At 43.6% G+C, this 13,413-nt stretch overlaps 2 protein-coding genes and 1 pseudogene across 2 annotated transcripts in view; all 3 read right to left on the bottom strand.

The window, feature by feature from the left end:
- Positions 1-4,385, bottom strand: part of kidins220a (kinase D-interacting substrate 220a) — a 40,802-nt gene extending 36,417 nt beyond the window's left edge. The window contains exon 1 of the mRNA XM_076165494.1: positions 4,239-4,385. The gene's annotated coding sequence lies outside the window, so the exon portion shown is untranslated. The remainder of the gene's footprint in view (positions 1-4,238) is intronic.
- Positions 1,952-3,310, bottom strand: LOC143012480 (cullin-3-like; annotated as a pseudogene).
- A 755-nt stretch (positions 4,386-5,140) lies between the features above and the next one.
- Positions 5,141-13,413, bottom strand: part of mboat2a (membrane bound O-acyltransferase domain containing 2a) — a 35,153-nt gene continuing 26,880 nt past the window's right edge. The window contains exons 7-14 of the mRNA XM_076165540.1: positions 12,404-12,458; positions 11,145-11,331; positions 10,332-10,524; positions 9,792-9,895; positions 9,639-9,703; positions 9,183-9,315; positions 8,345-8,496; positions 5,141-7,686 (exon numbers count right to left, since the gene is read on the bottom strand). Coding sequence (XP_076021655.1) covers positions 7,494-7,686; positions 8,345-8,496; positions 9,183-9,315; positions 9,639-9,703; positions 9,792-9,895; positions 10,332-10,524; positions 11,145-11,331; positions 12,404-12,458 — 1,082 coding nt within the window. The 3' untranslated portion in view covers positions 5,141-7,493. The remainder of the gene's footprint in view (positions 7,687-8,344; positions 8,497-9,182; positions 9,316-9,638; positions 9,704-9,791; positions 9,896-10,331; positions 10,525-11,144; positions 11,332-12,403; positions 12,459-13,413) is intronic.

Here is a 13,413-nt window from a genome sequence, read left to right on the forward strand (position 1 = left end):
GAACAGCTAACAGGGGCATTCAGTCGGCCTGCTCGGCTGCAAACATGAACTGGAATTGGTCTGCTCACGATAATGAAGCCAGAGGAACAATGTTTGGCTCAATAAACTGCACAAAGTCATCACTAAAGACACACAACAGTCTTTCTATATCCGTCCTTTAAAGCAATGAGGAGTTGGATAATGGGTGCACTCAGCTGTGTGCTCCAATTATATCAGGACACAGCTTTGTTTCCCATCTCCACCATCGACTCTGCCTTCAATTGGATTTGTCTGAGTTGGAGAGCAGCTCTGTGTAGCAGAGATTAGATGAGAGAGAAGTCCGGATCTTTTTGGATGTTGACTTCCTTGATGTACAGCGGTTCTAACAGCTTTTCCACTGATGGGTGAATAGTGGGCAGGCAGTGTTGGATAACCGTCTGCATCAGACAAATCAATGCAAACAGCTGCTTTATGGACATTAGCTTCAATTAGGCACTGACACTTTAAACCCAGACTTCCTGAAGATTACTGGCATGTTCCTCTACTTACTGTATCTTAACTTCTTGACTTCTCAAACTGCTGGCCACTGAACATCTCCAGTCAAACAACATAGAGGTTAGCGCCTTGCTCAGTAGCAAAACTGTCTCTGTTGTAACTATGCAACTTGTACTGCCTCCAATATTCAGACCAAATCCCCTCTGATGTAAATAATATCAATTGCCGCAACTTCTCATGCATCACGCATCTTTGTCCACCTGACAGGAAACCCCATTAAGAAGGTTGCTTTCACTGTGGCTAAGGATTCAACCGATCAATACCGCCCTCATTAATGATTCATCAAGTTGTGCTCGTCCGTCATTTCAGCCTGATTTCCTGCCACGGCAACAGAGAACTGATGAGCAGCTTTCACTATTAGTAAGCCACCTTGACGTTGGACACAAAAACAGCATAACAATTCAATTTCAACCTAATCCGTTGCACACAGCAGCACCAGCTCAGGTCAGTAAATGCTTAAATGTCATCAGCATGCTGAGCCGTTAACACAAGAGGCCAAAACTGTTGAACTGTTAAATTAAAAGAGTCCAACTGAAGCGTGCTTACATATTATCAGTCTGACCGTATTTCTTTACCCAGAATCACCAACTTATTGTTTTTACATTATCAGACAATCGCACACATATGTGAAAAAAATCCTTTGTTTACAGTGAAGGCAATAGGAGCCTGTTGACACACCCTCCAAAGCTCCCGGTCTCCAAGCACAATGGGTGGACAATAAGGCTTCAAAAGGACCAATCAGTACGCGCGTTGCTTTCCTCGCCGATGAGTAATTATCAGATGGGACGTTCACACAGTTTTCTTTTTTTCTTTTTCAAACATACGCTCAGCACACAAGATTAGAAACCAGTACAAAAGAGTGAAGCCACACTAAAGATGGAATAGTCAAATCTCTGCCAAAGGTAAAAACATCCATTAAAGAGAGGAGCCCTTACCTTGGTGCAGGGTGGGACCAATATCTGACTATTACACACACACGCCAATCTCTATCCTTCACTCACTCCTACAGAGTATCAACAAGCGCCGCTGTGCTCAGGCTCAGCATCCCCCTCTTCATCCCCGGCTGAATATTGGATGAGGGGGCTGGCCTACGCCTACTGCTCCCCCACACAATAGACACACGCTGCAAATTACCTCCCATTGCAGGCACCGGCTTGGCACAAATGGGATACGAATAAAAGAGGGGAGGATTTAGATGTGAAATGAGTTAGTGGAACATTCGGGGAGAGGGGGGATGATTCTGTTTGCACCTGGTTCAGACAATACTAAAAAATAAATAAACATGAGCAAACAGAAGCAGAAATGTTGAGACTGGGAGACATTAACAAAAGGAAAAGTCGTATTTTTGATGATTTTATTGATGGTATTGTAGTGACACGTCTTGTTTCCTTCACAACATAGATGTGTCCCTTCACACGGTAACTTTCCTTTGTATTGTTCAATTGGAAAACACAAAATAACAAAGTCAAATGTTGGGTCAAAAACCTGTGTTGCTTAGCTACAACAGTGTCATACTCTAAAGCTACTAGAATCAGCAACAGCGATATCAAAAACAATATTAGGATTTAAGGCCCAAATCTGCCCGCTGTATTCTGTTTGAAGAGAAGGTTGTTTATTCCTGAATTCGTGATTCCTGAAGAAAGTCTTTAAAAAGTCTCTTCAAAGTCCAGCAAACTCTGGATGTATTCTTCAGGGTTCTTCTCTTCTCCCTCCTCGGACATGAGAGTTTTGCTTTGCTCCCGCAGGTAGGAGCTCATACACTCGCACATGGTCGCCGGCCCGTTAGGAACCCTGTTGAGCAGCTTATACATGCACACCATCTCTTCTGTCTTGCCATTCTTGAGCATGTGGACCAAGCCTGAGTTCTCCATCTCTACAATGGTCTTCATGTGTTTGGAGATGAACTCCCTTTCCACCACCTGAACAATGGGGTCAACTGTGGACTTATCCAAGCAGTGCATCACCCGCTCAATCTCCTCGTTGATCCTGGCCTCCACCTTCTTTATGTACGCGATGGCACTGTTCTCCGCCAGGAACGTTTCACTCTCCATCTGGAAAAATTCTGCAGACATTTCTAGGAACAGTGCCTCGAAGTCCTCTTCATAAACAGATCGACCGTTGAGGCCAAGGATCATTAACATCTGGCAGGCATCTCTGATTGCACTCCTGTCCACCACTTCCCCATTCCTTTCACATCCGATCATAACCAGCAGGGTCTGTTGGAGAGGATCTCTGATGTCGCCATATCGAACCACCTTATCCCTAAAGATGATCAGACCCAGGTTGTAGATGTTCTCCACATTATTCTGCTCTACATACACATGGTCCATGTAGGTCAGAATACCTCTGATCTTCACCATCGCTGTCTGATGGTCATTCCAGGCCTGATCGAGGGTCTGGAGAAAGTTAGAGTTTAGGGATTGAAGGACTTCCTCTCGTACATTGTGGACTAGGTGCTCAGTGACGACCTCCCGTAGGCCTGTGTAGAGCTTCTCTCCGTGTTTATTTAGCACCATTGTGTAGGCTTTCTTATACAGCTCCATGAAGCTCAGTTCACAGTTGTTCTTCCTCTGAATCTCCTGGATTGCATTCTTCAAAGGGTCCCAGATATCCTCGACGTATGCGTCGTCATAGAGAAGGCCCGGACCCTCATTTTGGTGTCTTTCTTGGTGCTGCATTTGCTGATATTGTACATGGTTGCCTTGTCCGTGTGCTCTTTCAATTACAAAACTTCCTTTCATTTCATCACAATGTTTTGGACTAATTGCAGTAGCAAGTCTGGTTTCCTCCTCAGCATACATGTGTGTCACGTCTTCGGTTAGCGTTTGTCACGCACATGACAAGCCTGAGTAACTTTCCTTTATACTATTTAGTTAGAAAACATGAAATTACCAAGTCAAATGTATGGCATCGGACTCTAAAGGTCATCAAACTAGCAAAGTTGCAACATTGATGTCATCCAAGCCAACCAAAGTTACACCATTGATGTCATCCAAACTAGAAAGAGCACATCCCTAAATCTCGCTGATCTTTGGCTCTCTCGAATTGACTTATTTCCCACCCAGCCATGCGCTCAAGGGCATACAGGCCAGTGTGATGGAAAAACACACACCACACATGATTTATGAGATAAAACAGGATCCCATCTCTAAATTTAACCAGTCAGCTTTATGTGGACCTGTCATGTGGCTATGAAAGCGCTGAGGACTCAACATGCAGGTCATAGGATCTCTGCTGGAAGGTCTGACTGACAGACAGGCACACAAGCCAAGCAGACAGACAGGCACACAAGCCAAGCAGACAGACAGGGCAGATAAGCGATAAGAGCATATTGACAAAATGATAGTAAACAAACCGTGTGTCTAAGCTGCATTTGCAAACTTTTAACAGCGTTTCTTTGGTTCATAAGTAAACATCTGCATAACTCACACGAACATCACACGGCCCCCGCATAAGTCTTGACACAGAAAAAGCAGCCATAAATGTTTGTTTTGCTCTGGAACACACTCTGGCTTGGCTGCTGCAGTGTTGCTCCCAGTGGTGACAGTTTGGTCTTTAGTAACTAAGTAGCAACAGCTCAACAGCAGCAAGACTAAACTCCCCAAAGGGCTAGCAAGCTAACACCTAGCTCCCCCCTTCAACCCGCTCACGTTCAGCAACTTTTTAGAGATTAAAATACATTTCGCCACTTGAAGCGCTCTCACCAGTGCTGGACTGCTCTGAAGTCGTCTGTCTTGTGATTCCGTTGCGGGAAATAGAGTGAAATAAATAGGTTTTTGTTCAGGACATGTTGCGCTGTCTGCTAGTAACCTGTTCCTGTTACTACCGTGAACAAGCTCCGCCCCCTTCTTGCATTATTACAGGGGCGCAACATGTCGCGGGCGCATAATTGTCAACGAGCCCCCCCAGGCAATATAAGGATGGCCCTTTAAAATGTGTTCTTTGTTTTTAAACAATAAATACAAGGGTGCTTCAGCTTCTGATGGATGATTTGTATTTTCTTCTCACTGTCCAACCTCTTGTCCATCTTCTAGTAATGTCTTGTTTTCTGCCTGGCTTCTTGTTTATATCTTCGCAGCTCTTCTTCGCACTTGTCTGAGGAATCCAGCTTCCTGCTCTCAGTCCAGCTTCATGTTGCTACCTTCTCCCAGCTCAATTCTACCACTGTGCTACCCCAGCTATACACCATGTAGTATCATGCTATATGCATACCTATTAAATAGATGCATTTCTTTCTATACATTATAAATACTGTATGTCTATATACTGTTTATACACTGTATATGTACATGTATACACACAATGTATATATTGTATGTTGTCATAGTCAAATAAAACAGCAATTTGACTCAATTGAATTACTGATCACTTCCAAGGTACATCAACTAAATAGCATATTATATGTAAAGGTTAACTAAATATGAGTTTCTTATATTGTATTATACATATTCTTTCCTATACATGAATATCATATATTACCACTTAACATGTGAACAAAATTAGGTGTTTTTAACCAATATGACGCTTACATATTAATGTCCCCCCCACCATTAGATAAGAGCAAAATAGATATTGTTTCCCAAATATGATGGCCAATATACAACAATTTTAGTGTTTAAAAATAATTTCTCTTTATTTTGCCACATAAATCAGATTTTTTAACATACTGTTATACAAATCTTTCCATAAAGTTCCTTCTGACACAAAAATAACGTTATGTTACACAGGCACATACAAACATACATGGACACAGGTGCACACACACACACACACACACACACACAACCACAAACACACAAACACACGCAGGCATACAGACACGTACACAAAAAAAAAAGCGCCATTCATGATTTGGCACTTTGGACATATGGAGCAGTTTGCATTGATCTGCTGGTTCAGGTGGCCATGCAGTGCAATAATCGCCGTGTTGGTAGAATGACATCCCTTTCCCTTACATGGGCCATATTCATCTACACAGGGCCCTGGCTACAAACTTAGCTTAGTCCACCTCAACTTGTATGAATAGCATGAATACCAGTACACACAATTATGGCAGGAATATGCAGATGTTAGAAAATATTTTTAAAAGAAATTAAAAGAAGTCCATACTTCAAAGCACACCTTTTGCTGATAGGTCATAATTTTTACGTTTCACAAATGTACCAAACCAGCTCGTATCACTGACAGGCTCTCTTACATAAAAATGTAATACTTCAGAGTGGAAATGATATTATGGGCTTGTACCATTTCTAGCTCTAACAGACAGGAAAACATGTTGTGTGTGTGGTTTCTGACTGCAGAAAGAACAGTGAGATGCCTTTTATTTTTGCCTCCTTTGCACTACATTGTCACATCCACACTGTATTTGCTAAATCCATAAAACTCTTGAATGGTACAGAAAAGGATGGTTATTGTAACTGCGGTGTATTGTAAATGCCCCTTGATGGAGCAGAGTAAACTGGATGATTTGAAAGGCTTAAGGTGACTCCTAGACCAAAAGAACATAAGGAACCAGTGTCTCCTAGACCATACGATAAACCCGACCCCAAACATCCCCTATTCTAACAAAAGTGCACACAATATGAAGTCAGACACGTTATCACAACTACTGGTCTATGTTTTGGAATTTTGTACAATATTAGTATGTCACATAAATAACAATAGTAGATTTCCTCGCAGACAAATGCAAATTGCACAATTTCAATCATTTGCAGTCTGAAAGTGCATTTATGCACTGTGCATCAATTTGGATAAATTTTTACATTCAGTTGACTTGGGACAATTACGTAATCTGATTAGATCCATTGTCCTTCTCTAATAATACCATTTTAGTATACAGGATCTATAAAGTTCGGATACTTTACATCATTATGACAGAGGCAAGACATTTGAAGACAGAGGAAACCTGTGGTGTGAACAATATGAACACATGAAAAGGAAAACATCATAACCCTGAAGACCAAAGTCAGAAATCCATTGAAACATGTACTCTAAAATCACGACGGGGTAAAGTATTTCCCTTTAGCACACATTTATCTGTAACTGATGACCATTTGTGTCAAAAACGGAGCAGATATGAAAACGACCTTAAAAAAGTGAAATTCTTTTAGTTACTCTCAGTGCTTATTTTAGACTTTCCACGCCTGGAGATGGATGACGGAGGCGGAATTCCACTTCGGGAACACTATAGGTTCGCTGTGTCGGGAAAAGTCAGTTCCTCCAAGGAAAAAAAAGCAATAACCGTTAGAATGGATTTCAAATTGTGTTTTCACAAACATCTACATACAAAACACGTACAATGTGAATAAAGTTTAAAAAAAAAAAAAGGACAGAAACCAAACAATGTTTTGAGGATCCTAAGGCCTGTTTGAGATTGGCAGCTGATGATAAAGGTAATGTTTCTTTTACATAAACACACTCTTTTTTTTTCATACAACAGAGGCTTGAATCCAGACAATGACAAAAACCCTCCACATACTGTTTACTTCCCCCTCCACACCCCACACCTTCATGGTGCAGCTGTATTCTTCTTCTTCTTCTCGGTTTCTTTGCAGCGTGACATCCAAATTGTTATTTCGCCTGCTGAGTACATAGAGGGTTTAAGGCAACTTGGAAGTCAGTTTGACTTTATCTTCATTTCCACTAATAAAACGTTAACCACTATCACTCGTTAGTTGTGTGGTCATTGTTACTTCCAGGTCAGTTAGTCTTAGTCTCTCGCTCGCTCGCTCTCACTCACTCCGTTCTTCTCTCATCCGTGTCAGAAGCATGATCGCCGTCATCCTTGCTACTGGAAGTTTTGACAGGACGTCGACTTTTGTGTTTTCTGTCTGTAAGGATTCTCAGTGCTTGCAATATTTGGTTCTTCAAGCAAACTCGCCACGCTCCAGCTCTCAGTGGTTTCTAGTTTGTTTCAGTGTTTCTGCTGCTGAAGGGACTGCGCCTCGCTGTCCTGATCCTCATGTAGTTTTGTCTTTCTGGTTGCAGTTGTTGTCTGTGGTCGAGTGGCTCCTGTTGTGGTCTGCCTGCTTCTCGTGTCGGCTGTCCTTCAGTAGGCCGTCCTGCTGATCTTTGGCCTGTGGGCGTCTGTGTTTGACCGGTAGGGCAAACACCATCAGCAGACACAGGATATGTAAGCAGAAGTACCAGGACCTGCAGATTAAGAGAAGTACTTTAAATCAAGTTCATTTTTCCTGTATCCATCCATACAGTATAAGGCCTAAGTAGACCTGTATTAAACCATATTTTCAGGGTCTGTATGACTAGGGGTTAATGTTAAAGTGCTGCACCTCTACCTCCTCCTCTTCCTCCCCCACCCTGCTCCTTTATTCCATCCCTTTTTATTGCCCTTCTAGCGGCCACGTGCTGATTTAACAGCAGACCTCCTCTGAATGACGCATGGCTGTCGGGCCCCGGCCCCTGTTCAGGCCACTCTCTTTATGTCCTCCTCGTTAATCCTCTGCAACCCTTCAGTCATTAACCTGTCTCATTAACAGTTGCTGCCTGACAAGGGAGAACCGGGATAATGAAAAAGTGCTAATTTCTACACTGTGGGACGTAACTTCATTTGGATAGTTAATATTACCATTCTTTTACACAACAATGGGTACAATAGGAGAAACTGAAACATTAGAATCCTGCTGCCTGTGGACTGTGAACAACCTGTGGTCTAAATTACTTCAGACAGCCTCAGATTATATTTCGCACACAAACGCTATCAAATTATTACAATTATTATAGTGCGACAAAGCAGCAAGGCATAGCAATACACACAATACACACACACACACACACACACACACACACATACCTATAGAATTTGAGTGAGGGTCCCACAGCAAGTACCACAAACGGCACAACCGTGTAACTAATGGCAACCTGAGTGCCAACCCACGTGATGACATCATAGATGCCCCTGTAGGTGTCAGAGACCATGAAGTATGGTCTGATGTTGTGCCTTATCTGGAAGAGAAGAAAGAGATTTAATAACAGAATCAATCAAGTGAGTGCATTTCTACTGAACCAAGCTTTGAACTTTCAATCACATTCCAATAAGTGACCTAGTTCCGAAAATGTTCATTCCAACAAGCATGAACAGCCGATCCTGCTCATTATCTGCTCATCTCCTGTTTCTTGCTGCATGGCTCCTGCTTTTATACTACAGTTATGCTTCCATGTTGTAACTGGGTCAGTGATCTGTGTGTTCTGTCTTAGATGAAGAAGAAGAGAGCCTCTGCAAGCAAACATTCTCCTGCACAAATGTACTATGTTGGGCGTTATTGTTCATCATCAAGCTTTCCAAATCAGCTTACCCAGAATAACATTGTGTGGCCTGTTGTGCCATCAATCCACTCTCTCTACATATATACTGTAGATCCTTGTCTACACCTTTCACAAGACTAACATTAAGAGATCTGACTTAGCCGAGCTCAGCCATGATGGCTTCTTGTGTAAACATGAGGTTATACTACATTATTATTATCTCCTTACACGCCATAAAGGGATTTTGTTCTGTTTGTTTCTGGTAAGGAGGCTCGGCTAAACCTCAGTCCAAATATTGGTAAATCTCACCCTCAATGTTATGATTCCTACAGCTCTAGGTGTCGACATCAACAGTGATCTTTAGGTGTGTGTGTGTGTGAACTTACTGCACGTGCAGCCATAGTCATGGCTATGCCAGTGAGGAAGGTCAGATAATAGCCGGGGTACACCCCGTGCCACATGGCTGACAGGAGGAAGGTGGCAGCCGTGGGGTTGATGCGACAACGTTCATAGCAAACCCTGGTCACAGGACAAACGCATACTGTGTTAGATCAAACCAGTTCACATGGACAAGTAGAAACACAGCCTTCTCTCTGAACTGGGATGAAATATAGGAAGGCTGGCATGAAAGTAAAGAGTTTACAGCAGCATTTTGTGTGATGAGAACATCATGTTTGTTCTAGTTTGGTGCAATCGTAAGTGCAAGGCTAGATTTGCAAATACAGTGTAATTACAGTACAGTGTAATATGCATCAAACACAATATGCAACCAGGTGCAGACAGGGCTGGTCTGCAGTGTAAACTGAAGAGCAGGTACAGTGTTGCAGTGTTGATGCTTTTACCTTTTGAGCCAAAGTGACGTCTGGATATTCCAGTTATCGAGGAACAGCTTGAAACTGGTGGCAAACTGGAATTGAAAACAGAAAAAAAATACTTTTAGACTATTGTTTTCGCTTTTATCAGGAAAAAGATTGTTCTGTTTAAAACTGCCGGACCTCAATGTCCAGAATTCTGAGGTTGGATATCAGGTCCCATCGTGGGGAGCCATCTTTGTTGTATCCATTGAAGCCAAATCCTGCAGCGTTGTTGATGGCATCAGCTGCAGAACAAAAAGGAGAAGTGACTCGGTTATAGAAGAGAAAGAGATGAAGACAACAACATACATCAGCTATCTGCCCTTGCTATAACTGGCTGATCTTCACACTTATCACCACTAGATGGCAGTGTGACATAAATTAAAGCTCGGGTTCCATTTTCAGGCCACATCACAGAATACAGATGGCTTCCCAATCAATTCGATTCTCTGAAACCCAGAACACATCAATCAAAAATGATGTTGGGCAATTACCCCAGCACTTGCCCGTGTGCTGCATAATACTCAATGCAAACTCAATGTGCTGGAGAAGTTTACATGGACCAGTCAAGCATTAAGTCTCCACACCAGGGCGTGGAGGCTTTAGTCTCTCTCTCCCTTTTTTTTTCTCTCTCTCTCTCTCTCTGAACGCGCCTGGTAATCGAGTCGCAGACGGACTCACCGAGCGTCCAGACGAAGTAGTACTTGGGCCTCAGAGCCAGCATGGCCACGTAAAGGTAGATGACCTGTAGGTAGAACGGTGTGGAGGCAACAAAGTCATCTTCTATGGAGCGCTCCACAGGGATCAGCTTGCACAGCGACAGATAGACGCCCAGCGAGATGGCACACGTGCACAGCTTGGAGATCACGTCGTTCTGGCGTGCAGGTGAGAGGAAAGAGAGGGTTTAACAAAGGATTAGGACTCGTAAAGCTCAGCTCTTTTAACCGCTCGTATCACATCTATATATTACTATATATATATATACTACACAAGGAAGCGGAACCGTGTCATTTTAGCAGACGCTTCAGCTTCAAACACTGACTCAAGGTTAACCCGAGTCCTTGCGCATCGGTTCTTAGGTTATATTTAGCATCACTTGGCTTCAACTCCATTCTCTTCTGAGATCAAAACACTCAAAATCCTGGAGTGTAATTCAATTATTAATGTATCATGCAGCAAAAAACAGTCCTAACTTGGAGGAGCGTGACATTTGCAACATCAGCTGCAATATTCCCTGTGATTCTGCTCCTCTAAAGACATCAGAATGAATTAGTTATTTCCTTTTTTATGATTATGTTTCAAGTATTACACAGATATGTACTCTTTAAAACAGCTTAAAGTCTCTTACTTTAAACTACAAAAAGAGATCAGATGTTTTAGATTGTGTCCATATTTGGCAAGATGTCTGCACTCTGTTTTTATTGTCACTCAAATGAATCTGGACACTGAATTGAGGCGGAGTGGAAGTGGAAGAAGGAGCAGGGCGTTCGGTACCTTTGGCGAGGGTTCACTCTGCTTGTATTTGCCGTTTTCTTTGCCGTTTGCATTCTCCAGGTGGCGCCGCTCGTAGCACGTGCCTTCGATGAAACCCATGTAGTCGTTGTAGGAGCAGGTGGGGCCTGCGAGGATGCCCATGAAGTTACAGTTGTAGCTCAGGTACTCCAACAGGCTGGGCATCCGCCTGGAGAGCGGCAGGGAGACACCGAAGCAGATTGATCAGAGGAAAGCCCAGACATCAGAATAAATAATTATGAGCTGCACTTTAATGATACGGTAAAAAGGACCCAAGACGCCAGTTTACAGCGACTGCATCAGAAGAAAACGGCAACCGCTTTTTGCACATCTCCACGTAGAGGCCGCAGCCAGACACACTTGTACACACACACACGTGCACTTTCTCACCGCTAATGGACAGCACTTCCTGGTTGAGGCCTGACCCGTCCTTCCATTATCGTGGGGAGGAAACATTCTTAAACATTTTCTGTTCCAAATCATAGCATTTAAAACGTTGTTTGCATACTGCTAATAAAGCGGGGAGGGCCCAAGGTGGACCTACTCCTCCATCCCGTCACTGCCAAACCTAATCTGCTGCCTGGAGGTAGCAACCTAACTGCCAGGACGGGAGTACTTCTTCCGACTGCTAATTCCTCACCTCCCCAGTGGCCATGACGGCGCGAGCAGCTGACTCACAGCAACTGAGCAAAGCAAAGGTTCATGAAACAAGCTTTGGGTGGCTCACATGAGGCCTTATAAGGTCACTCACTCAGCTCTTCATCAGGTGATCCGTCTGTCTGTATTACATCTCTGATCTGTTGTCAAGTAGTGGCGTCATAATATCGCTCTGTGAATTTACAAGGGCAAAAACAGAGATTCCTCGTAATTTCCTCATTTCTTTGCATTCTTCCTGCATATCTGCTGACACAACCACCGCCACAGACGAAACGCTAAAGAGGAAAAAAAACAATCTGCTGTCGCAACACTGGACGGACGGATGGCACGGCATTCCTACAACACCGGTCACAAGAGAGCGGCCAACGTGCGGTTGCTTGGATACGCAGTGTGTACCAAATGCTCGACAGCACCAGAGTGTGAAAGGGAGGGAGGCTTGGTGATTTCCTATGCGAAAGTTCCAATTCAGACTGAGCTCATGGGAAAACTCCAGCCAGGGCAACATTTAAATACAAAAATAGGCAAAAGTTTGACTGCAATGAATCCCTCATCAGGTGTAGTAAAAACATACCTGAGTCACATACCTGATAGCTAGGTATTTCTGACTGGTACTCAGCTGTTCCTCCCTCTTGGCCAAACCTAAAGAGAAAACAGAGAGAAGTTTGTCACCCGATTTATGTCCACAACAAAGAAAAGAGGTCAGAGGTCAGCAGCAGACGTGAGCCAATCAGCCGGTGCATTTCAGAGAGCGACCACAGTAATAAAGCGTACAGGACAGGTAAGCGGGGGGTTAATTATTCATTATTTACTCTCGTCTTCGCTCGTCTGCTCTCCTTTTATGGACACTTGAGGAGACACTTGTGCTGCACCCGGCTATGAAACCCGCTCCTGAACTTCTGTCAGACTATTATGAGGCACATGTTGGGGTCATATGGTTTGTCGGGGAGGGCCGCTGCCTTTACAAGCTAGCGCTCCGCCGCTCGGAATTACACCTCCGATCCCTAATTAAACGAACAGCGGCGGACTGTGAAGTAGGGACGCTTCACTGTACGTGTAATACCGCCGCATGCGAGGAAGCTGGAAGCAGTCGTTTTGGTGGCAGCTTAAAAACCTGTTAAGGGACTCTCATCACCCTCTTAATCGCTAAGCCTCGTCTCTCTTATGATACTTGATCACACTTGTTTATTTTAAAGTTGGTGTCAAGTATCCATCTTTATTTATTGCTCATTAGCGAGTGTGGCGTTTCCGTTATAGCTGCACTCCAAACATCAGACGCACTCGGAGGGAGGTAGAGACAGAGGGAAAGAGAGAGAGCGAGACGAAGGTAGAGAGAGAAAGAGAGAGAGAGAGAGACAGAGGTAGAAAGAGACAGAGGCAGAGAGAGGTAGAGAGACAGAGAGACAGAGAGAAAGGTAGAGAGCGAGAGAGAGAGAGAGGTAAAGAGAGAGAGAGAGAGAGAGGTAGAGAAAGGGAGAGAGAGAGGGAGGGAGAGAGAGACAGAGACAGAGAGAGACAGAGAGAGAGACAGAGAGAGAGAGACAGAGACAGAGAGACAGAGACAGAGAGAGAGAGAGAGAAAGACAGAGAGAGAGAA

The sequence above is a fragment of the Genypterus blacodes genome, unplaced genomic scaffold, assembly GCF_046128005.1.
Source record: "Genypterus blacodes isolate CSIRO-AG114 ecotype Tasmania unplaced genomic scaffold, CSIRO-AGI_Gbla_v1 ptg000147l_1, whole genome shotgun sequence".
Taxonomy (NCBI): Eukaryota; Metazoa; Chordata; class Actinopteri; order Ophidiiformes; family Ophidiidae; genus Genypterus; species Genypterus blacodes.